General features: G+C 34.7%; 3 protein-coding genes across 4 annotated transcripts; 1 reads left to right on the plus strand and 2 right to left on the minus strand.

Moving 5' to 3' along the window:
• Positions 1–551: 551 nt before the first annotated feature.
• Positions 552–9,819, minus strand: LOC149740415 (ADAM 17-like protease). Of its 2 annotated transcripts, none has more exons than XM_089871798.1 (13): positions 9,649–9,819; positions 8,864–9,004; positions 7,634–7,903; positions 7,132–7,265; positions 6,594–6,788; positions 5,266–5,457; positions 4,632–4,809; positions 3,846–4,010; positions 3,350–3,496; positions 2,623–2,976; positions 2,193–2,341; positions 1,611–1,868; positions 552–1,483 (listed from the first exon to the last, which is right to left on the minus strand). In XM_089871798.1, the coding sequence occupies exons 1-13, from the start codon at positions 9,817–9,819 to the stop codon at positions 1,120–1,122; spliced, it is 2,718 nt and encodes a 905-aa protein (XP_089727924.1). In that variant the 3' UTR covers positions 552–1,119. The 2 variants fall into 2 exon arrangements, with proteins under 2 accessions (XP_089727924.1, XP_089727923.1); XM_089871797.1 differs by having other exon boundaries at positions 552–1,486.
• A 23-nt stretch (positions 9,820–9,842) lies between these two features.
• Positions 9,843–12,649, minus strand: LOC149740416 (protein adenylyltransferase FICD-like). Its single transcript, XM_089871812.1, has one exon. The coding sequence runs from the start codon at positions 12,174–12,176 to the stop codon at positions 10,749–10,751; it is 1,428 nt and encodes a 475-aa protein (XP_089727938.1). The 5' UTR covers positions 12,177–12,649; the 3' UTR covers positions 9,843–10,748.
• A 130-nt stretch (positions 12,650–12,779) lies between these two features.
• Positions 12,780–20,642, plus strand: LOC149740417 (NF-X1-type zinc finger protein NFXL1-like). The gene is made up of 19 exons (XM_089871800.1): positions 12,780–13,032; positions 13,356–13,426; positions 13,619–13,721; positions 14,001–14,128; positions 14,454–14,596; positions 14,746–14,915; positions 15,379–15,524; positions 16,017–16,178; positions 16,522–16,716; positions 16,956–17,087; positions 17,147–17,237; positions 17,389–17,491; positions 17,919–18,012; positions 18,138–18,212; positions 18,289–18,531; positions 18,841–19,007; positions 19,329–19,512; positions 19,741–19,827; positions 20,126–20,642. The coding sequence occupies exons 1-19, from the start codon at positions 12,909–12,911 to the stop codon at positions 20,375–20,377; spliced, it is 2,670 nt and encodes an 889-aa protein (XP_089727926.1). The 5' UTR covers positions 12,780–12,908; the 3' UTR covers positions 20,378–20,642.
• Positions 20,643–20,729: the final 87 nt, after the last annotated feature.

The following is a 20,729-nucleotide window of genomic DNA, read 5'->3' on the forward strand; positions in this document are numbered from 1 at the left end:
AAAATTCAAAGAATTTTAAAACCGTATCTCCACGACTCCCATGGACCATTGTTATTTGTTTAAAACACGATCAGGATATTTGGATATTATGTGCCCCATCTTCCCCCACAGTACTGTATGACAATTTGTATTGTTTTATTAATATTGTATCTTACCAATGCATATAAAGTTGTAATAAAAGAAAATGGATAATAACAATGAATAAAGGTTGGAAAAATGATCTAATTAAGGTATATTTAAAACTAACCGCTTTTGATCGACCAGGAAAGTTATCTTTACTCTGTAAATAAATGATTCCTTTAAAAAGCGATCTATACCAGTTCTTACTAACGTGCCTAAAAAGAATCTATATGGCGACTACTTGCCCAATTAACAACTCTATACACGGTCCCGGAGGAGTACTATGTATTTTTCACACCTTTTTTACCGCTTAGTAATTACGATACGTGCGCATTATTAACAGCTCTGCTTTCTTGTTAAGAGAAACATTTGAGGAGTAACTAAGAAACGTTAAAGTACTGAACTAGATACGAACTTTAAAATTACTTAAATATCAAACGATCGTGTATTACAGCCTGCATTATCGCGTTGCTGAACTCACATCAAATCTCATATGAAGTAGAAATATATCCTTTAAGCACAAACACATTATAAACATATAAGTGAACTCATAATTAAAAATAAGAATGTCAAAACCAGTTGGCAAAAAAATATTGTGGTTGGCGTGGGAGAGTGCATATGTACAATTAATAAAATATTTTACACGATTCAATGCAACTTCTCCCTGGAAAGTTTAGGGAGACTATCGCGCAAACTAAAACATGATTACAATTGCAAAAAGGTAAAATACAATAAAAGTGGTCATATGTGTTCGACAAGGCACAAAAAACTGATAGGATTGAATCTAGCAGCAAAGCCGGGAAAGTTTTGCAGCACATAAGAACATGGCGCATCACAGAAATAAAAAGAAAATACTGACACTGGCAAAATTGAAACTAGCGTAAAAACAACAGGATGTAAAATTATGTGTGTAAAAAGTGATTTTTTTTTTGATTTTCACAAACTGTTTACATGTAGTGTGGCGTGGATATCAGTATATGACCTTGGCTCTGATCATGATTAAACAGTTGTATCTTTTAAATCTAAATTGTTAATATTCATGGCAATATCTGTTGCTTCTTGTCTATGGAGACTCCGAAGCCGGAACATTGAAATTGTCTCTTCAGCCTCTTCTTCCTCAAGCACTGCCGCGGGTAAATCGGTGTTGGATGAGGCAGCGATTGGTAAAACTTCGCTGTCAAATGAAGCTTCACCCAATGGTGGGGTTAAGGGGCTAAAGGAGGGATGGGATACCGCAGCAGAACGTACAAAAGGTGGTCGGATTGAATCCCTGTGTACAGAAAGTTGAGCAAAAGCACAATCTTCATCATCGCTGTTAGGCGTTCCCCCAGCATCAGCAAGGTCGTCAAGATTTTCACAAGATCTACTGAAAAAACATACCTGGTGTAAAAAACTTAAAAATACTGTATAAATAATATAAGTTTCTCAAGACAAACATAAACCCTTTTAATATCAAACATTCAAACTTTGATGTAAAAATTCTGCATTACTTCCGAACATTGAATCCTTTCGCTTGAGACATTTTCCACTGTTCCTTTGCACCAAAGCCAGCCTTTACCACTTGCCCACTGTTCCATGCAACATTGTTTCTCTGAATTCGAATACGTGGGGTGACGGGTGCAGAACTACCACTGACACCTTTGAACACCATTGAGTTGCGAGTGTATTCATTACCACGCTGTGTTCTCCACTTGTCTTCTTCTCGCCGATTCTTTATTCTCTTCTTATCGACAAAATTGATCAAACAGCTGCAGGAAATTTTAAAATATTAATTTAGAGTCTAAACCTCTTTTCTTAATTTAAAAGAGGTTGTTTATTAATTTTTAATTTAAAAGAAGCGGTTTATAAAAAATTAAATTTACAGTTATTTTAGACTTTTAATTTAATAAACAACCTCTTTTAAATTAAATATAGCTTTCAGCCAATATTGCTTTAAAAGATTTAAGTTTTCTACATCAACTACATAAAGATACAAACAGACTTATTTATTGCTTCCAATTAACAGAAATTATAACTATTACTTTACTTAAAGTGAAACAGATCAATCAAAAATTAAAATAACACAAATTTACCTGCATGGGACCCAGAAAAGCAATGAAAACACAAGAACACCTCCTACAATATTGTCAGCCAGAAGTTGCCCAATTTTATCTGGTGAAATATGTTTGAAAATGTCCCAAACTCTTTCAATAACATCCTGGGTTTGCTTGTGGCACTTTCCCTATTGTTTTTATAAATACAGTATAAAAATATAAAAAAGCAACAAGAACAACTGTTCGTAAAGATTTATATGACCACTTACATGCTCAACAACTGTTTAAAGAAAAAAGATTTATATCACAACTTACGTGCTCACTAAAACTAGAACATAAAACAAAATTCATAATTTATCCTGACATGGTCATGTTTTTGTTCAGCATGTCAACTTTTAGACAAAGTTCCATTCACTAAGCATTAACAGCAGGATAACATCTTTTGTGAAAGCTGATATAAAGCACCCACCTTTCTGCAATAACCAAGCGTGCATCTTGAATTATCCGGCAGTGTCCAGTGCGATTCACTTATATTTAAATACGGTGTGCATAAGTTGGTCAATTCATCTCCAGTGACCCCAAGTGGTGCACAACACCGAGAACAGAACTGATCCTCCAGCAGCGAACACAGGCAAGGCTGAAGGCCTTTAGTTCTACAGAAAGGCTCGCATACGCCATTTCTGCATCTGCCAAGGTCTCCACACATTGTGTTATCCGGCATTGGTTTTGGTCTAGGGCAGACTTTATCTACCCCGTTGCAGTAAACATCTTTTAAACACAGGCCAGGAATGTGGGCTCTGCACATCTTTGTTGGACCAGCAATCTTGAAGCAATAAATGGAATATTTTAACAGGAGTTTTATAATGATTGGATACAGGGATAGACATTGTAAAATCCTACTCCAAGCAAATATATTTTGAGTTATATTAAAGTGGAGGAAGATGGGACACTTTTTTATTCTAATTTCTCGTCCTTTTTGGTATTAAACAAAAAACATTCAAAAATTTCTAAAACCATATTCTAACTCCTATAGACCGCTGTTTATTGTTTAAAACACGATCAGGATGTTTGTATAGTAAGTGCCAAAAGTGTCCCATCTTCCACCCGACAATAACCATTTTTTGTTTTAATTTTGTATTTTAACTCTGTGTTTTAATTTTGTAACGCCATCAAAAAATTTTATATATTTTCCACACCTGGCAATCTTCAGTGCAACATTTGTAGTTCTTGTTGCTACATTTTGCTCCAGGCTTAAGTGTGCAGTTGAACAAGCAGCATCTATCTTCATTGGAGAAGCCAGTTATATATCCGACGTCACACGTTTCATTGTCATGAGTTTCAACCTAAAATCAAATGGAAGAAATAAATATCCTGCTATTTCTACTGCCAGGTATAATGTTAATATTCTTTATCAGCTCATCACATAATATCTAAACATCCGATCGTTTTGTAAACAATTAACAACGGTCTATGGGATTCGTGAGAAAACAGTTTTATAATTCTTTGACTGTTCTTTGTTTACCACCAAATGAGATGGGAAAAAAAAACAAAATAATGTCCCATCTTTCTCCACTTTACTATACATGTATAATTACAAAACAGAACATAGTTGGCAACATAGCAGGTATTTGAAAATCTGGAAACTTACTGTACTTTATAAAGAATAGAAGTCAGTACAACACAACAACATACTTGGAAATTTCCGCAGAAGGAGTTTTTCTCTTCCTGAAAGCAGAGCGGAGCTTTGTTTTTAAGAGAACGCAAAATGTTCCGTTTGCTGCAAACTGAAAATACTTTATTGTTTGGATATTCTCCCGTTACAGCAGCAGGGCACATGATATAATTTCCTCCGTTGGCCTGAAAAAATTGGTAAATGTTAAAAATGGCAACCTATTTAGGTGAAAATTTTCCAAGTAATATATCTTTGAATGTCTGATGGGTTGGTTAAAAGTAGACTGCATGAATAAATTATAGACTTGGATTTTTCCAGTAAAGTTACACCCAGCTGGTCTCACACCAAAAAGCTACATATAGAATATATATATATCTGTGGCCTTTGCCGAAGATATAAATTATAGATTATCAATTGAGATGTAAAGATTATGGACCAGGAACCTAGTATATCTTCACGCTTTAAAAGTATTATGTCTCGTTACTTCATGACAAAAAAATGCTAAACAATTTTTTAATCAAGAAATATGTCTAATACCTTTAACTTATTATATTTACTATAAAGTTGCAATTCATAACAGTCTGAATATTAATCTAGAGCGGTGGTACAGTGTATTCTCTTAAACAAGAACAAGTCCCTAATGATAGTTGCTTCAATTGGACAATTGCTGATAAATTTTGGTTTTCATAAAAAAATACCTAAAAAATTCATTTGGTCATTGCTAAGAAATCTACCATCAGTATGGCTGCTTACCAATACCCCATGCTTAATGAATAAAACACTTCTATAATTCATGGTCTTATTACCTGTCCAGGTCTGCAGTTATCAGCACTGTTGACGGCACCTTCTTCATCATGTTCGGCACCAAAGTTGTGACCAAGTTCATGGGCAGTGACCAAGTCAGCTTCAGTGGTAAGAATACGCTGTCCCCAGTTAACAGTAGTTGTTAAACCAGTGTTGAGGTAAAGTGTGGGGTCTCCATTACTGTTAATATACAATGAATAAGAAGGGTGGAACGGACTATGGGGAATAAAGTTGGGAATGTTAGAATAAGGTCACATAAACCAGTTTGTATACAATTTCAAACAAACTTCCTTTGAAAATTCGAAATGGGTAAATTATTTGAGGAAAAGTAATATGCAGTGTGGGTTCTCCATTACTGATAATACACCATGCATGAACGAATGTAACCCCTTTACCCTTCGGGGCAATGTTTTGTTTCATACGAATAATAAACAGAATACAATAACCAAAATTAGGAATAAAGTAATTAATAATAGTACAAGATCAAATAACCAGTTTATATTAAATTTCGAATAAAAAAAAAATATTTAAAAAAAATTCTATACAGGTAAACATTTAAAGAAAAGTTAAGGGACAGGTGCTTTATATGCTAAACCATTGGAACCGAGCACAAAACACTAGCGTGTCCTTTCTTACCCACGATTGTATGGTTTGGTGCATATTCCACCAACGTCATCTTTTTTCCCAGAACCAACATAAGCGAGGCCAAGTAATCCACGCGCAAAGTCCACATATGTGAAAAGATGGGACAGGCAATTAGATCGCTTCTTTTCACTGAATGCCTCCAGTAATTGTTTTGCTTCTGACCAGTAATGAGCCTGATTGTACCTGTCACAGAATTAGGTTCTTTAGATACGAAAAAATAATGTTGTTCAATTGAAGTATGAATCATCACTTAAAAATTGGTAAGTAATAAAAATACTTTAATGTCTCACATGAGTTACAACCAAGGTTATAATCATATAACTACAAATATTAAGTCGAAAAAAGATGAGAAGTAATGGTAAATTTATAATATACTAAAGGTTAAAACAGAAGTGCACAACTTTTTGGATAAAAGGCTTGTCCATACACCCAACAGACTACACAGGCATAGGGAAATAAACTACAATTTATACAAACAGGAAACAACTGCAAAAAATGCTCCCGGAATATTTTGGAGACATTTCTTGTCTCATACAATTCCAAATACCGATCAGAGTTAATACCATGCAATATATTCTATATTTGTCGTGTTGCTGACCCATTTAGTGACCCATTTGAATCACATTTATGTATATACACTGTATAAATCAACCGGAAGAAAAATCGCGACTGTATCGCAAATCAAGTATATGTTGTTATATTAGAAGTTTAGTGCAGTAATGCCCTTTAAGGATATCGCAGTTCAAGCTATATATTCATTTCTACAAATTACCGGGTTATTTTATGTATGTATTCTATTTGAATAAGGCATGCAGAGTACGTTGAATAAGTGGTCATGCTCGCTGTTGCAATCTATGTAATGTATGGTCAAATACGAATCAACAATGTGATTTTCAACACAGACTTAACACTGGCCAAGTCGACCTAATAATTGAGACTAGATATTCCAGAAGGACAATTGGAATAAGACCCAACGAGACTAAGGATAGCGTTCAATCTACTACGTCAGGAGATTCGCATGCCGTAACAAATTGAAGCAAAACAACCCCTGAGCGTCACCTACTAGTAGTAGTAGCAACCTATCACCATCGCTCAACCAAACTCAACTAACTAATTGCCTCAACTTTACACTAAAAAGTAAACCAGTTAAAGGTGGCTGTACACAGTATCTGGCATGCGAATTCGCTTGCGAAGTCGTATGCAAACCCATTATCGAGTTCCGCATGCGGCAGCGAAATCTAGACAAAACAGACAAAACGAACGAATTCCGGATACTGTGTACAGCCACCTTAAGAAGTAAAACTTATCAATGTACAAACCTTGGATCAGCAGTAGACTCATTATGTATAGTGATATTATCAATTTGAAATCCATATCCTTTGTATACACCTTTGGGTTGGCTAGGATCCGTGACCCAATCCGTGTTTTTGTAGATATGGTTGACACGTTCAATGAGATTGATCAGATAATACATGGTCTCATGTATGCTACTGTTTCCCATCTCTCTGTAAAACCTGCACCAAATATGAGATGTACTCAAGCATGTTATAACAACAAACTAAAATGAAAAAATTATTGACACCAAAATAACATGTATGTAGTAGGGCGGGGGAAGATATGACACTTTTCATTCTATTTTCTAGTCCTATTCAGTGGAAACCAAAGAAAATACAAAGAGTTATAAAACTGTGTCCTCACGTAGACTGTTTTTTTTTTGTTTAAAACAGGACCAGAATATTTGAATATTACGTGCTGAAGTTGTCCCATCTTTCCCCACCCTAATATATATGTTTGTTTAACAACCCTAATATGTATGCTTGTTTAGTCATGTAAAACTCGTGATGGCGTGTATAATACCTGTGGTCAGCTACAAGAGTTATTTTGCAAATTTTTGGAATAGCAGTTGATCTCTTTGCTCTGTGGTGGCGAGCTTGGTGCCGAACTGTTTCTAATTCATCTTCAATACCATTCCTGTTATGATCATGCTTGAGCTGAAACATGGAATTAGTTATGTTTTTTTCTGAGCTGTTAAGGCATGACTGTAGAGTAGTAACTTAGTAAGTATAGTTTAACAGTTTTTCTCAGCAATTTTGGTAACCATGCAATAAAATGATTTTACTACATTAACATTTGTTTGACCTTTTTATATCTAACAATCAAAATGCCTTTTTAAACTTTAAATTTTTTTTAAATTTTAACAGTCAAAAATCTTTTAAAATCTCCATAGTAAACAACTACACCTATAAAGGTTAAAAAGCAAGTGTTAAACAACTGCTTAAACAAAAGTTCCAGAATGTACAATGCCCTCTACCATAAAAGCCATACGCGAAGACCAAAATAGACGTTGCAGGAAACTTACTTTTGATTTGTTTCTGAATTCTCTCATTAGCCTATGTGTATCACAGAATCCACCTTCTCCGTGTGGGTCATTCAAACTTTGTAGTTTGACATCAGACCTTCTATAAACAAGCATGTCTGACTTGGTGTCTTCGTTAATGTCATGTGCGTGCATGTGACGCCACATTGGTTCAACAATATAAGTTTCATTGTCTGTATCAATACTCGCTGTCAACCTGCCGTCTTGTAAATGAGCAATGACATGAGACTTTGAATCGCCGAGAACCGTCCCCTAAAGGAAATTGAATTTTAGTTTCTTTGGAGTTCTAAACAAAAATAAGTTAGTTTTAACAGAATTGCTGTAAAAAAAGTAGCAATTATGGCCAATAATAATTTGTATGAGGTATGCCACAAAAAAATATATATATAGGCCTATATACATTTTTTTATAACACTTTATCTTCAACTCCATTTTGCTGTAAAATGTACCAATTACAATAATCTGTATAAGGTATGCAACGTTTTGTCCCATCAGTACTATGTACTAATACATGGCTTTTACCCAGAGGCATTTTGCCATCAAAGCAACATAGAACATTAAATTTGAGGACTAAACCCATTTGTCTAGCAATTACCCAATCAAAACCAGCAAGGCAGCAACAATTAAATTTCGTTTGAAAGTCATTCAGATTCTGTCACAAACATGAGTTTACAGAATACCTTGAATGTTAAGACATCAAAAAAAGGGTTTAAACAGATCACAGATGTGACAACATTTTATGGTTTTTTGAATGGTGTGTTTACAATTTACTTCATAGGCTTTATCTACCTAGCATAGGGTGAGAGTGAGACGTTAAAGTTTATTTAATAAAGGTGGGAAATGAACTGAAGAGAAAGCACTAAGATATCAAAAATTTAATACAGGAATTTAAGTGAGTCATCGGAACACACACACTGTCTGGAAATAGCCAACAAACTTTCCAGTTAGCGTGTTATCTTAGTCTACCCTACTCCGTGACACATGTACAGTAATGATAAAGTGAAGTGTTTAGTTAAAGGCCTAGTGGCCTTGGTCAAAAATAATTACAACTAATAACTAATCATAAAACAAACAAAAATGCATTTTTTGTGTTTATAATTGGAATACAAAACAACTACACAAAAACCAAAAAAGTATTTACTGAGTTATATTTAAAACACTACTTCCTCTTAAATTAATGCCAAACAAAGTCTCCATGAGGTGCAACATTACCTTTAGCACTTTTGCCTTGTCCACTCTAATTTCCTCTTCTGCATTTTTTCCACTAACAAACGCTTTAAATCCCATTGCGAAGACCTCAGGTGAGGGAAGTAATGATAATCGGAAAGTTTTGTTGAATGCGTTGAATGAAATCTGGATTGATCACATATTTGCATTATATAGTGTCACATGCATACTCGAGATACCGGATAATTCACATTTTACGTTTGAAATGAGAATCACCATTGTTATTCATCATTCGAATGTCAACATATCAGCATAGTATAAAGTTTCATTTGAATATTTATTTAAAATAAAAGGCGTATGCAAGTTGCAAAGAGAGTATCACGCTTATTTTGTATCAATAAAGTGTTAAATTGTACCTGTAAAGAAAACCTGCAATTCATATTAAACTTGGTACCTATTGTATATGAGCAATGTAAATTAATTTTGCATACTGATTCATGTCGTTGGTTGGTAATAATCAATCCATTGGCAAAAATACCGGTAAAATTTCCTAATTTTACATTTACAGTATTTATTTCAGCTTTTTTTTCAATATAATAGTAGGTGGGGAAAGATGGGACACCGTTAGCACTTAATATCCAAAAATCTTGACCGTGTTTTATACAACCAACAACGATCTATGGGAGTCGTGAGAATGCGATTTTATAATTTTTTGATTGTTCTTTATTTACTACCATATAGGATGATAAATTAGAATGAAAAGGTGTCCCATCTTCCCACACCCTACTATATTTTAAAATGACTCAATAGAAATGAATGTAGAATCTCACCAATTGATCCAAAGTTGGAATTTCGTCGTCCATGATACTTCTTTTTATACGGGAGTGTCTCATATCACGCAGCTTAAGGGTGTGCCACGTGTGAAGTTTTTTATGAAGTGGGTGCTCGGCTATTGAGGTTTCAATTAAAAATAAAAGAAGCTGCAGAAACCCTAACCTCATACTGCAAAATAAGAGCCTAAAAACTAAAAAATATTATGTTACATCTCATTGTCACCATAAAGTATATTATATACCAAATGGGTAAAAACTGTAATATTACATCGTCTTGAAAATTTGTTGTCCAAATAAAATTAGGAAATATATATATATATATATGTATATATATATTATTATTATTAATATATATATTATAATAGATAAAGTTAAGTTTAAAAAGGTAAATTTTAATTCACTTTTTAGATTTAAAATACTTTTAAATATTTTTACATTTGAAAACTGTGTTTTCTCTTTCAATGTACAACACATAAAGATGGTTAATCTAAAATCTACACACGGAGTCAAAGTCAAGTAGTTAGTATTGGTAGAAGTTACTGATTGCACTTAACCGAAAGACTAGAACCCAGAATAAAATGGAAACCACAAGACGGGATAATGTAAAATGTTATAACACAAAAAGGCAGCAAAATATTGAACTTTTAAAACAATAAAAGCACTTTGTCAGCAAAATAACAATATATAAATATATATATATATATATTTAAGTTACTATTAGGTTTCAGATAGTACTAAAGTACTATATGTAACATGTCTGATACAAAATTAAAGTTCCCTTTTCTCCCTCAGTTAAGTGCTTTATTTACTTCCTACAGCAATATTCTTTTCTGATGGAAATTACACCACACGCATTATACAACACACTAACAAAATAAACTGCTGAGATCCACATCAATAAAAAATAAAACAATAAATACATAATATATATATATAGAACTTATTTACCTATACATTAAAGAATAAAATTTTCGCAATACATTCTTGCTGAAATAATGAAGTGGTACGATAAAACAATAAACAAAACAACCAATAATAGAATTACCTATTAAAAATATACAATTGTTTGTGTTACAATTGTCACAAAAAAACCTTCGTCACGTAACATTATCATTAGGATTAGGAATATAGTGTGAATAATGTTCACCAGATGTGGAATCAGGACCAGAAGTGTCTAAAAATGGCAGCTCAGCAGCAAAGAGGTAATCTTCAAGTGTTTTTGAGGTGCATCGAGCTATAAAACGTACAAAGGGTCTGATATCTCCTTCATTTGCGGCAATGAGTGTCTCGTAATACTCCCACCGATCTTTTACTTCTACAGACACTGGCGGAAATCCATTTTTCATTAGAATAAAGTTCATAAGTAGACGGGCTGTGCGACCATTGCCGTCTACAAAGGGATGAATGTAGACCAATTTATAATGAGTAATGGCAGCAAACTCTACCGGGTGAAGGTGTAAAACTTCTTCGGAGTTCAACCACTCTTCAAATTGCTGCATGAACAAATCAACATCCCCTGGGTGGGGTGGTATGTGTCGGCCAACAAAAACCTGGTTTGTTCGAAATTCTCCTGCTTCAAAAGGGTCCACATAGCCAAGTACACGCTTGTGGATGCTTTTTATATCATGCACTGTTATATTGCCTATCTTCATAAGCAAGGTGTTGTTCATATATTTCAGAGCCTCTGCAATACCAATTACCTCATTATGCTCCACAATGCTCTTACCGGATACTGCAATTTTTAGGTCGATAATCTTTCGTATCTCGTCCACTGTCATTGTGTTGCCTTCTAGGGCAACGGTGTGATAAATATGCTGGTAATAAAACTCTTTCATGGCACTTCGCAATGTGGGATGATGTGCAGAGTATTTATACAGCTCCCGTTTTTGTTTGTCAATTTCAGCGAACACCGTTTTATCAAGTTCAGCCACAAGAGGAGCAGTTCGTCTTCTATTAATTACAGCAGTTGTGAAAGCAGGATCACACGAAAGAGCACGCTGATACAATAAATCAGCTTGTATTACGTTTTCTCTTTCAAGAAATTCACCAAATTCATTAAGCGCTTCAGTAAATTGAGGGCTAAGTGCCAAAGCGTGTTTAAAGAGCTTATAAGCGAGTTTTCTGTTGCCTTTTTCAGCCACTACAATAGCTTTCCGCATGCATGCCCTTGCTTCATCAATGTATATATCAGGCTCTTCTGCAGTTTCGGCAGCAACTGTAGTCGCAAGATCAGTGCTCAAAGGGTTAATGCTCATATCTGGTGATATTAATATCCCAAAATTCTGTGTTGGTGTATGTAGTGCATGATTGGCTGCTTGCCGTTTTTCGATTTTGTTAAAAAGCTCAGTGAATTGCCCATGAAGTTTTTCTATTTTCAGTTCCCTTCTTTGTAGAGTGCTTTGATTGGATTTTGTGTTATTGAAGTAAAAAGATATTACTGTGTCATAGCATCCCGTTGATAATAATACGGCAATGATTATAGAAATCACAAGCATAAGTGCTGAACAACGAGGAATATAATTCATAATAGTCAATTTTCCACCTGCTTGAACAGTAGTCACAGCATGTTCTTTATATCAAAAGTTTTGTTAATGAACTAGTTCAAATTATTGCTGTAAAATATGAAAACAAATAAAAATTGTTTATATTTCCTTATTACAATATAACGGTACTGTTACGATAATATAGTTTATTAGATATTTAGATATATAGGCGAAATTACAAAAATACGTATTATTTGAATAAAATATGACTGCCTAAACGAATATATATTACAATATCACTCTAAACTAAACATTGACTTTATTACATATGATTAAACGTTATATTACAACATTCACTATTCCATATCGTGTAATATGTCTACTCACTATAAACACGCAGTCATCACTCGTTGTCTTATTAATCATGACATCATAAAACCTGTGAGAAGTGTTCACCTGTCAACAGTTTTAACCTTAATCGTTTGCCGGGTCCTAATTTCGTTTGATGTAAGCCTTTACCTTCCGTATATACTCTTTATATCTTTACGTAACAACTGAATGTGTAGACTGAAGTTTCGAAGCATTGAGCAGACATTGGCGAGAGAAGGAAAGAAAAAAGGAGGTTGGGGTTTTGAGAGAAGAGAATCTTCGGCCGTAGTGAAGTTAACGTGTATATACCTTATCACTGAAGCGTTTCTGATCACGTTGTGACATTGAAGATGTTATTATGATAGCTTGGTTCACTACTGGTTGCAAATCAGCGGTTCTGGTAAAATGAACCATGGCAGAGCACGAAAGAGTGCGGGTAGAGGAAGAGGGTTTGGATGGGAGAGTGAGAACTCGCGGAAACACCTTCGCGATTACAGCAGAGCTTCGAAAAACACAGCAAACGTAACAAGTAAATACGTAATTCTTATAATATGGGACCTGTATATAGTTAAATAATAAAGTAGGGTGGGAAACGACGGGACAACTTAAACATTTAACCACAGTCTATGGAAGTCGTGAGAATACAGTTGTAATACTTTAAATGTTCTTTATTTATTTACTACCTAATGGGACAAGAAAATAGAATAAAATGGTATCCCATCTTCCCCCACCCTACTCTACATAAACTGTTAATAACTTGTATGCTTAATCTTTTGCTTTGGACGATATGATTCACAGCCTACTAGAGATATCCCTAGTAGACTGTGTGTGACCCCTTCTACTTTTCAACAGCACAGCAACAGACAAACAAACTTGCATCAGCGGAACAAAGATTTCAAGAAACATCCAAACACTTTGCGAAGGTGTGAATATTACGTGTAATTTCAATCTTGATCCTTTTCCAGTCTCTACATTACTGAAAATAACAGCATGAATATGCATTTACCCTGTAGGCACGCACTCTTTATATATATATAGCCTATTATACAAATAAACTTACAGCAATAATAGATTTCAAGTGGTTATAAGAAAAACATGTTTCAATTGTTCTAAAGGATGCCGCTCACCTACTTAAACAATATAAAGAAGAATCTTCGTCTGAAGAAGATGACCTTGATGATGATGGAATACTTTCCAAGCTCACACAATCCTATAAAGGTTTGTTTTAGGTTTATACGCCCAATAGCGTGGCACAAACTTATCTACATTTTAGTTATAGTAAAGTCAATAGGGCTTTCACTATGTTGGCATACTCACAGGTCACAGCATAGCTACCTCACCCTGAGTAAAAAAGGATTTGCCTCCCAACTCTGACCTAAGTCTCAGGTTCAGGTCCCTTGTCGTGCTGCTGTAGGACATCACCCACATAGAATAGAATGCTAGTTTATCTTAGGTTTATTTGTTTAAGGTTTGATTTCAATTTGTTTTCATTTTAAGGTTTTGAGTTAAGCAATGGTGACAAGCTGGAAAACTTGGGTTTGACTACACAATATTTAACGGAATGTTGTCAATCTGGTGCTATAACCTGCCTTGTGTGCATTTCCAGTGTTAAGAGACATGAGCAGGTAACTTTAAAACAAGCTGCATTAAATGAGTAAATGTAATGGCCTAACTGAATGAATGAATGAACGTAATTTCACTTTATTCTCGCGTGGACGGTAAACGACAGTCGTTATAACTTGGGTATTCATTGACCTCAACATGGTGCGAGCCTACAAGTTACCAAGTATGTTGCAACTCAACCTAAATCTCTTTTCTCATAGAGTCCCACACTGTAAGACCTTATTCATAAAAAAATTCAATTTACCAAAGATATTCCAATTTTTATCAAAGTGTTTTATGGTTGTTCTCACTGCGTAAATTCTATTTAAACTGGTCGATTATTGGCAGATTTGGAGCTGTGAGAAGTGTTTTGCGATTTTCCATCTTCCCTGTATAAAGCAATGGGTATTGGAAGGGGTGGCACAAACTACATTATTGTCAGCTGAACATTTCCCAAAAAGAGACATTCCTTGGTACTGCCCAAAATGCAGGTAGACTTTTTTTTGCATTTTTTAAAGTAAATAGTACATAATATATATATATTATCATTTCATATATATTTTTATACAATAGTTGTACAAAACTCTTTTGTTAGAAAACCTGCTGAGCACTTTTTTACTCCACCTTTATACATTAATAGAAATGAATATTCACGATCAAAATGCCCAGAAAGCTATTACTGCTTCTGTGGGGCAGTAATGGATCCGGTACCTGACCCATGGAATTTACCCCATTCGTGCGGTGAACAGTGCAATCACTTGCTCTCTCAACCACCGTGTGGCCATAAATGTCTTTTACTTTGCCATCCAGGTTTGTTGCCCAGATTCTCCTTTATTTTAAAATTCAATAAATTTTAAATTCAAAATTGTTTGGGGATATAAAAATAATCAGTTGTTACATCAAAAAATCACTTACTATAGCATGCGTATTATTTACAACTAAGGGATATAAGTTTTCAAGAGTTGGCTTGCGCCTTGCAGCAGAGCCATACGAATCATTTGCTATGACTTGACTATGAAGTAGCAGTTACAAACTGGAATACGCTAGCAGCAAAGCAAACAATTATGTACGTAAACCTATTACATTTTAATCACAGCAGTCGACGTTTTTATTTTACTTACCATATTAAATGCGAGGGCCGAACAAAAAATAGTTTGCGAACCATGGTTGAACACAGTGTTTCTCAACCTTTTTAGCTTGCGGACCGGTGGTTGAGAACCACTGGTTTAACATATATACCTATATCTATAACAGCTTACCATTATGTACATAGGTCCATGCCCACCTTGTCCCCAAACTGTGAAAGTTGGTTGTTATTGTGGTCGAAAAATACCAATCACACGGAGATGCGGTAAAGCCGGTTGGTCCTGTGGAGAAAAATGCAATAAACTACTTTCTTGTAAAAGACACAGATGCTTGGTAAAACTTTTAAACCATTGAATAAATGTAACTCATATCATATTTATTTATTATTTATATTGCTCATATGATAGAGCAACGACATTTGTTATAAAATGCCGTTTATGAGTTAAGATATGTAACACTGTCAGTGATTTTTTTATATTTTTATTTTTTTATTGTATGTCTAACAATTTAGACACAGCCGCAAGAGAATCCTAGATTGGAGAATTGGCTGTTAAGTTTTTTTCTAATATCCTGTGCCTGAGTAGCAAACACTTAACCACTGTGCCAGTTTCAATCAGTGTATATATTAAAATAGATCTGAAGACTAACTTGTGTTTAAGCCAATTCTGTAAAACACGCAATAATTATTGTCTAGCTTCTGTAAAGTTTTCCTAGCTTTTAAAGTAACTAAAAGCAAGCACCTCCCAGCACTAGAATTCTGTGACTCATCTTTATTAATTTTTCCCCACATACCTTTAACTGTTGTAATTAAACTGTTATCGGCAGCGTACATGCCACAGTGGAGAATGCGACACATGTGGTCAAATAAGTGAAAAATCATGCATTTGTGGGAAGAAAAGTGGAATGAAACCTTGTGCTGAACCTTTGTGGAGTTGTGGGGAAGTTTGTGGAAAACAATTAGCATGTGGATTCCATCACTGTGAGAAGGTAGATAGCTGACTTTATGTATGTTATTGTGCTTAAAATTGTTGTTTTTCAATTGAAAAAAAATCTAACATTGATAAAACAACAGTTTGCTTATGGCCTCTAAAAATACTGATTTTAAAATTAATTTGTATCTCCCCCTGACCTTAATGTGTATTTAAGTTTCTTTTTGTCCATATAATTCATTCAGTATGTTTTTGTGGCGAAATTGTTTTTTTTTAATGGAAAATGACATTTTGCTCTTAGCCTGTGAAAATATACTGTACATTAGAATTAAGTTGAATGTCCCCTTGATCTCCATGCAATTTTGAGTTTCTCTTTGTTTTTATAATACATCCGGTTGTAGGTGTGCCATAAAGATGGCGAATGCGGTGATTGTCCACGTGCTGGGGTGCGAACTTGTCCCTGTGGTAAGAAGAAGCTACAAGGAATGGCATGTACAGATGATGTTATTTTGTGTGAAGACACATGTGGAAAAAATCTCAGTTGTTTTGGAAATCACAAATGCCCAAGAAGATGCCATTTTGGAGAATGTGGATCGGTAGGACTATTTTTCATGGCTAAATTATTAGACATAACATTGCCTACTAAGACCTGTGTAAAGTACCCTTGATTTAGATAGTTTATTTACTTTGATAGAGCAACACTTCTAAATCATTTACACATATATTTTTATATGTGGGCAAGGGCCCGCAGTGTGGCATGCAATGGGTCCTAGGATTTATACCAGTATATTTCATTATCCCAAATTCCATGATTTAAAGCTGTTTATATTAATAGTGTCCCCTTATGGCTCACAAACCTTGCCGTTGTGGCAAACGAGAAAAAGAGGTAGCATGTCAGAAGGAATACACTTGTGAAACGAGATGCCAGAAGATGCGAGCTTGTGGAAAGCATCAGTGCAGAAGAAAGGTAGGAACATCCTGTTAATGCATATAATGATAATAACTTGCATGGCTTTCAAATTACAGTGTTGTATTGGCGATTGTCCCAGCTGCGAACAAGTGTGTGGAAAAAGTCTACAATGCAAGAAACACAAGTGTCAGATGTATTGCCACACAGGTATATATAGATCATGTTCTAAGATAGATCTTTATGCACTGTTAACCTGATTTTTGTCGAATATTCCTGATTTAGCTGTATTCTCACCAAAAACATAATATATTTAAAAAAGTTGGCAAACCAAATATAAATTTTATATTTGCAATCCCAGGTCCATGTTACCCATGCCCCCTTACTTCTAAGGTAACATGTAGATGCAAATCAACAGCTATTACTGTAGTTTGTGGGAAAGAAAAGACCACTAGACCTCCAAGGTAAATATAAAATCCATTGATATGTTTCTACATTTACCTCTTTATGTAAACTTGAACAAATGCAAAAATTTATCCTCTCGTGGCGAGCAACGACAGTCCTCTTTGTAAAACATATGCCACCAGTGATTTTTGTCTTTGCGTGCTTTATGATATTTTTTCTTTTTAATTGTTTTAATAGTCATCAATAAATTCGATATAGCTATCAATGCCACAATTGTACTGGCTAACACAACCAAACTAAAACACAAATGCCCACAACCCATACACACTATAAACAAGAAATACTGAATTTTTGTTACCGTTTAATAATATTTTTCCCATGGAACCTTATTTCGAAAAATATGCAAAAACCATTCAAAGGTAAAAATAATAAAAAAAGAAAAAAAAATATTTAAAAAATATATCAATAAAATGTTGTTTTTGCTAGATGTCGAAAAAAATGTGTCATTCCACCAGATTGCCACCACCACAGCAGGCTACCGCATACGTGCCATTTTGGTGACTGCCCAAGATGCAAACAGGTTCTTCGTATATTTATCTGCAAGCAATACTGTTTTTAAGATAATTTATTTAAAAAGTATGTTAGTTTATCACTGCTTATATTTTCTAAAATAAGAGAATTAATATTAAATGCAATTATTTTCAGATCTGTAAGCAGCAATTGGAATGTGGTCACATCTGCCCTGGTGTTTGTCACGATAAAGTTGTTGTCAAAAATGAGGTACACATTTTTAAAGAAACCAATTTTACTTACTGCATTGGAGTGCAATTGTAGTCTAAGTAAAATTGTTCACCAGATCAAAGCTGCAGCACCATGGGAGCAGCCACAAAGAGAATATATCATCAAAAAACTCCCGTGCCCTCCTTGCCTTGAACCTATGTCTGCAATATGCCAGGGTGGCCACGAAACTTCCCAGTTTCCTTGTCATGAATTAAAGGCTTACAGCTGTGGTCGATTGTGTGGCAGGAAACTTGCTTGTGGAAATCACACTTGTGCTCTACAGTGCCACGTTGTGGAAGATGCACCAGACACAGAAAAGGTGAGATTTTTCCCACAAGTATACCTTGACGTTCTTTTCTATTTTAAATTATTATATTTACCACAGGTGTGTAAAAATTTCATAGATTTATAAAAGTTTTATATTTAAAATACAAAATTTATAAATAAAGTACGAAAGGATTTTATTAAGTTTTTTTAAAACTGGTCAGTGGTCGTGCAATATTCAATATCTCTATTAGCATGTCAGAGATTTTTTCAATGCTGTTTATGCAATAAAAACCTGTGCGCTACATTTTCCTCTTACTTATAAAGGTGAAGATGAAATTCATCATTTGTTTTGTTCATACAGGCTGGCACCAACTGTGCTGCTTGCGAAGAAGCTTGTTCGAAACCCCGTCCTGATGGTTGTGACCATGAGTGCGTGTCTCCATGCCATACTGAAGATTGTCCACCTTGCAGGAAACGACTTCGTATGCGATGTCACTGTGGAATGGTTCTTCTTAAGCATCTGTGCTGGTATGTTTCAGAGGAAGTGTTAAATTAATTTTTAGGGCTTGCTGTTCTAACATATAATACTGTGGGGTAAGATGGGGTATCTGTAGCATATAATATCCAAATATCCTGATCGTGTTTTAAACATTTATACAACGGTCTATGAGAGGTATGAGGATAAGACTTTACAATTCTTTAAATGTTTGTTGCTTAATAATACATGGAACGAAAAAAATAAAAAGGTGCCCCATCTTCCCCCACCACCCACCAAACTTTACAACTTATTCTTGGTAATGTGATTAAAAAACATTTTTTATCTTAACTGTTTCTATGTTTACCTTTCAGTGATTGGGCTGGAAAAAGTGATAAAGAGAAAGAGAGAATGCAATCTTGTGGCAACCACTGTCCGAAGCTTATTGAAAAGTGTGGCCACCCATGTAAGATGCAATGTCACCCCGGACAATGTACTTCTGCTGAACAATGTCAGAAAAAAGTGGCCAAACGATGTCCTTGCAAACGTAGAAAAAAAGTAAGTTTATGTTGAAATGTTGAAGCTATACAGAAGAGTAGCTGCTTATGGTATAGGTTGTATACACTATAGTAGATGATACAAATTAATAGGTCAAACAAACAATAGGTCAAACAAACAATAGGTTATATTCATTGCATCTGTATTTGCCATAATAGCCACAGACATACACTTGGCTATGGGTTATGTTACTTGATCACTCTCGCTTACTTTTTCTTTGATTGCCAGGATGTGCTTTGTTCACTTGTAGACATGAAAGAACATCTTGTTGAATGTGATGATATGTGCCTAAGCATCAAAGCTGCAAAAGAAACTGTAAGACATTTTTTTATGATTTTAATGAATGCTTACCACGTAATTAAACTTGCAACTTTAAAACAAGGTGAAATAGGTGGACCTTGCTTTGGGTAGTTGTTGTTTCCAGTCTTGACACACGACACACGGTGGTAATTCTGGCAGCATCAAGCCTTAAACCTTGTAACTTCCGGTTCTAATTTAACAACTAACTACTGTGGTTCGGAGCCAACTTTTGATTTATTAAATCAATATATCTTTAGAAAGTGATTGTTCGTTGCATCTGTATTATATTATATATACATTTTTAAATGAGCAGGAGAGAAGACAATTGGAGCAAAAAAAGAAGGAAGAAGAAGAGCGGAAACAACAGGAGGAAGTGGAAAGATTTGAGAGGAAAATTCACAGAAGATCTCGTATTCGGAAGAATGATAACTGTGCTGATGAAGATGAGGGAAACAGACAGGGAATTTTAACTAAGATCTTTTCGAGTTCATTAACACGTGTTACTGCTCTGTTGGTGTTTGTAATATCTGTAATCGTGTATACATACATTAATACGCAAATCTAGTTTTCTTATTTATTAAATATCTGTGGGTGCTCTTTTGAAATCTGTGACTTTTCTTTCGGAACTTTAATCCATTCGTTTTGACATGCAAATGCAATCTTAACTTTTCATGGCCTTCCATCATCATAATTTCACTGCACTGAGATTTTTAAGGGAATGATGTGGCATTGTTTAAATATTTAAAAGCAAAGCCATAGAACAATTTGTTGCGATCGGGTGATTGGGCTTTATGCTTTTACGGAAGTTAATAAAATCATATGTAAGAAGATATTTTATGTTTAGCTGAAATCAGTAAAAAGAGATCAAAGTAATAATAACCATAATATACTCATATGAGTATACTATGAACAAACAC

The sequence above is a fragment of the Ciona robusta genome, chromosome 2 (assembly GCF_009617815.1).
Source record: "Ciona robusta chromosome 2, ASM961781v2".
In the NCBI taxonomy this organism is placed as follows: domain Eukaryota; kingdom Metazoa; phylum Chordata; class Ascidiacea; order Phlebobranchia; family Cionidae; genus Ciona; species Ciona robusta.

What these genes read in the sequence shown, in the direction of transcription:
- LOC149740417 (XM_089871800.1), top strand. Translation starts at nt 12,909, where the DNA reads ATGAACCATGGCAGAGCACGAAAGAGTGCGGGTAGAGGAAGAGGGTTT. An exon ending in GTGTTAAGAGACATGAGCAG is followed by an intron (nt 14,129 to 14,453) that starts GTAACTTTAAAA and finishes GATTATTGGCAG; the next exon opens with ATTTGGAGCTGTGAGAAGTG. An exon ending in AGCATCAGTGCAGAAGAAAG is followed by an intron (nt 17,088 to 17,146) that starts GTAGGAACATCC and finishes TTCAAATTACAG; the next exon opens with TGTTGTATTGGCGATTGTCC.
- LOC149740416 (XM_089871812.1), bottom strand. Translation starts at nt 12,176, where the DNA reads ATGAATTATATTCCTCGTTGTTCAGCACTTATGCTTGTGATTTCTATA.
- LOC149740415 (XM_089871797.1), bottom strand. Translation starts at nt 9,819, where the DNA reads ATGAGGTTAGGGTTTCTGCAGCTTCTTTTATTTTTAATTGAAACCTCA. An exon ending in TTCCAACTTTGGATCAATTG is followed by an intron (nt 9,005 to 9,648) that starts GTGAGATTCTAC and finishes TGATCAATCCAG; the next exon opens with ATTTCATTCAACGCATTCAA. An exon ending in GTTGCACTGAAGATTGCCAG is followed by an intron (nt 2,977 to 3,349) that starts GTGTGGAAAATA and finishes TATTGCTTCAAG; the next exon opens with ATTGCTGGTCCAACAAAGAT.